Source organism: Beta vulgaris, chromosome 6 (assembly GCF_026745355.1).
Source record: "Beta vulgaris subsp. vulgaris cultivar EL10 chromosome 6, EL10.2, whole genome shotgun sequence".
Taxonomy (NCBI): Eukaryota; Viridiplantae; Streptophyta; class Magnoliopsida; order Caryophyllales; family Amaranthaceae; genus Beta; species Beta vulgaris.
The window spans coordinates 255,548-259,646 of record NC_079207.1 but is presented as its reverse complement, the minus strand read 5'-3'; the positions used below and the strand labels follow the sequence as shown (position 1 = coordinate 259,646).

General features: G+C 32.9%; 1 protein-coding gene across 1 annotated transcript; it reads left to right on the top strand.

Moving 5' to 3' along the window:
• Positions 1 to 854: 854 nt before the first annotated feature.
• Positions 855 to 3,550, top strand: LOC104883778 (ethylene-responsive transcription factor ERF109). Its single transcript, XM_048646323.2, has one exon. It carries the CDS (start codon positions 1,568 to 1,570, stop codon positions 1,970 to 1,972), a length of 405 nt encoding a protein of 134 aa, XP_048502280.1. The 5' UTR covers positions 855 to 1,567; the 3' UTR covers positions 1,973 to 3,550.
• Positions 3,551 to 4,099: the final 549 nt, after the last annotated feature.

Below are 4,099 nucleotides of genomic sequence, written 5' to 3'. Positions count from 1 at the left end.
CCTGAGGCAGTAATCTTCCTTTTCAATAAAGGGTTTTCTTCTCATCTGGTAGAAGTTTATTTCTTTCTTTTGTTTTTGCTCTGTTTTTTTTGGTTATTTCAGGAGAAGATGTGATTGGGAAGATGAAAGATATGATCTACAGCAAGGTAATTGATATTCAAACAATTACAGCACGTTCAGTGAAGATTTAGTTAAAGAAGCGTATACATCGATTCAAATGGGCTCGAACAGATTTTTCAGTTAACTTATTTGGATGATGAATTTCTAGGTTTTTTCATATCTACTCCCATATATCATTTATCATTCAATGTAGATACCAGATGACTTTTCAATGAATGATAATTTTTCTGTGAAAATAAATAAATAAACGGATTAAATAGGTCAATATTTAGACCCGATCTTATCTAACATAGTTTAAAATAAACGGAATAAGTAGGTCAATATTTAGACCCGGTCTTATCTAACATAGTTTAAAATAAACGGGTTAGTTTCATGTTCGAATTTTCAACCTGTACCTAACTTGTTTACGTATCATGTCGGGTTCAGACTGACCCAATTACTTAAGTGGGTTGAAAATCTTAATCGTAACACGTTTATTTTGAGTCAGGTTCTATTCTGGTTCTCAGGTTAGGTCAAGTTTTGCCAACTCTATAAATAAGCAATTATAGATTCTAAAGGATGACTATATGGGAAGAAAAAAGTAAATATTACTCTATGTCCATAGGATAGGAAATTAAAGTCTCAAATAACTCTAATGTTTAATATATTGTATAAGGATATATTGTGTAACGTTCAAAAAGTTTAGGGTTCAAAAAAATCGGGTACAAAATATAATTCCGTAAAACACGTGCGACTGCTTAAAAAAGCCTTCCTATACCGAGCGCTGATAAGCGCATACCCGGTATTTGTAAATACCGAGGCAAAGTTGTAAATAAATACAACTTTTCTTTTTCTCTTTTGTTTTTCCTTTTTTTTTTTTTTTTGGTTTTTACTTACATATATCCATGATCTGATTCACATTGTAGTTGATCTAATTCACATTGTAGTTGATCTGATTCATATACTAGTTGATCTGATTTCTCTCCTACATGATCAGGGCCAACTTTTTTTGTCTTTTTCTGGCAAAATTACTAACATACCTCGGTATGGACACTGTTGGCCCATACCGGGTATGCGCAAATACTTTCTCCTATACCTATGTATTGCTTTGGTTGCCAAAAAGAAGGAAAAGGACCTAATTTGATATGTAGCTTTTTTTTTTTTTGGAACCCAATAGGATTATCTACTCATTTAGTTTGACATTGAAACCAGTCAACTTTCATAGTTTCACCTACTTTCTACAGTCAGCGTTGACAATAATAAATTAATACTAGTTTGACAAGGTTGACTTTTCTCCGTCCTCTCTATCTCCTCTGATATCCTAGTTTGTACATATAAGACCCGGCACCAGCGACCTGTTTATAATATTCATTATTCAGCATTAACTATTAAGTGTCCACCTCTCTATTCTCTCTAATAATATTCTTACTAGTTTGTTATATTCAATATAATATCACAATTAGTAACGATGGAAAATACAATTGATTATAGTAACAACGGAAGACAGAGGAGGTACAATCGAAACAGGTACAGAGGAGTTCGGCAGAGGCCGTGGGGGAAATGGGCAGCTGAGATACGGGACCCACACCGGGCAGTCCGAGTGTGGCTCGGAACCTTCGACACCGCCGAGGATGCCGCCATAGAGTACGATCGAGCTGCCGTCCGATTCAGGGGTCCACGCGCCAAGCTTAATTTCACCTTAGGTGACTATCTCCCACAACTTGAAGAGTACAACAACAATCATAATAATCAAGATCGTCAGATGATTGTAATCAATCAAGAATTAGAGACTAGTAGCTTTGTTGATGAGCAGGAACTTGAAGATTGGGTGAACGACATGATCGATGATGCTCCTCTATCGTTTCGCTATTAATATCAAGTAGTAAGTAGTTTGCATCATTATTGTTCGTTGCTTTTTTTATTAAGAAATGGGACATTAATGATTCAAACAATTTCAGGAGTTTTGTGTTGTTTTTATACTAAAGGGAGAGGTAATAGAGAGCGGTAAGATTGTGTATATATATATATAATAAAAAAAAAAGCAAAATTGGCTTCAACGCACTCAACTATAGCTCGGGTGCACCAAACACCACCAACTATGACTAGTAGCGTAAACGCCACCAGTTATGGGATGAGGTGCATTCTGTACAATAAATGAGGCCAGAAGCCTAAAATGTTGTTGAAAAGGGCGAGTTTTTATGGTACAGACTATACCCGATCATGTAGTTGGTGGTGCTAAGGTTACTAAACATAGTTGATAGTGTTGGGTGCACCCAAGTTATAGTTCAAGGTATTGAGATCAATTTTACTTAAAAATATATACATTTTTTCAATAAGGAGGTGATTTGATATTTTGATTTTTGGGGTCACACGTCATGGCCACTTGGCCAGAACTAGTAAGTTATGTTTTATATTAGGGCCTTGTTTGGTTGTATATGGGAAGTCATACTTCTTAGGAAGTTATTTTTTCTATGTATTTGAAATTTCTAGGAAGTGTAAAATTGTGTTTGATTGATAATGGGAAGTATACCTAGGGGGACCTAGGTAAGTAACTTCCTCTAGTTTGGAGAAAGTAGAACTTCCTAGAAAGTACAAATGTCCATGATTTTGCCAACCAAATAACTTCATACACTTCTACTTTTTAGAAATTTGCACTTCCTATTATTTGTTTTGTCAACCAAACAAGGCCTAGAAAAACAAATGAGATTATTTAGGTGTCATAAGCGTCATATAGACTTGAATTCAGGTGGATATTCATTTCATCATTTGGAATTAAGCTGATGACAGTTTGTGATTCTTTTATTACAAGAAGTATATAGAGAAGTGTAAATGGTTGAATACTTTTTTGTTTGTTTCGGTTCTATGTTTGGATACTAAATTGAACTATTATATCATAATATAATAGGTTTTTGCATAATATAGTAGATTTCGCATAATATAGTGGATTTTCGCATAATATAGTAGTTTGTTCAGTAACGATATGTTGTTTTGCCTGGTGCACACTAATGTTAACGTCAATCGGGTCCACACAAGTCAGATTGTAGATAATTATGTCCATAAATGTATATTGAGTTATTTTAAAATTGAGTAAGGCTATAAATGCACATGTACCAAGGAAAATATCTAAAGGGTGGAAAAAAAGAGAGGAAAAGTAAGTGGTTGTTTGGTATACAGAAAATTACTTATGTAGGCAATAGAAATTCTCATTATTTTTATGCTTGGATAGTTGTTTGATTGATAGAAAATGGAAAAAATGGGTGTAATGAAAATTCATGGGAACTTGGAATTCCCACAAAATGTAGGAATTTATTTACTTATCTTCCCCTTGGTTATTCACAATTTCTACATAATTTTTATGAATTACAACTCCCCTTATGACTATCAAACAATTTAGACTAATTCCTAGAAATTTCATAAGGGAATTAATTTCCCATGAATTGTAACTTCTTATGGGAATTTGATTCCTATTGCAACCAAATATGTTAATATTTTTAAATTTTATAATTTATTTTGCTACCTCTTGTATTTTTTGTCCATTAAGAAATTGAAAAATTCACGTCATGATATGATAAATAAAAAAAATTGAAAGGTTTGAGTTTGAAAATAATACCTTAAAAGTAATTGTGGTAAAAGAATATGACATCAATATTCTCTTGTAAATTACGGAATAAGAGTGTTAGATATGTATATACTTGTTTAAGTCTCTTTATTTAATTATAACAATTACAAGACTTCATCATATTTTATTTGAAACATTAGACAACAAAGTCATAGTGTATTGATGGTTAAGCTCTTACTTTTCATTTCAAAGGTCACGTATTTGATATATTGAACTTACACATTTTTTAAAAACTGAGGAGTACACATAAACATAATTAGAAATTTGAGCAGAGTGCCACGTGGTCTTTTATTTAGCATCCACATAAAAAAGTTTCATTTCATCTCTGATCCAAGAGACCAAGAGATAACAATGGCTTAATTTTGCTTTTTGATTTTCATA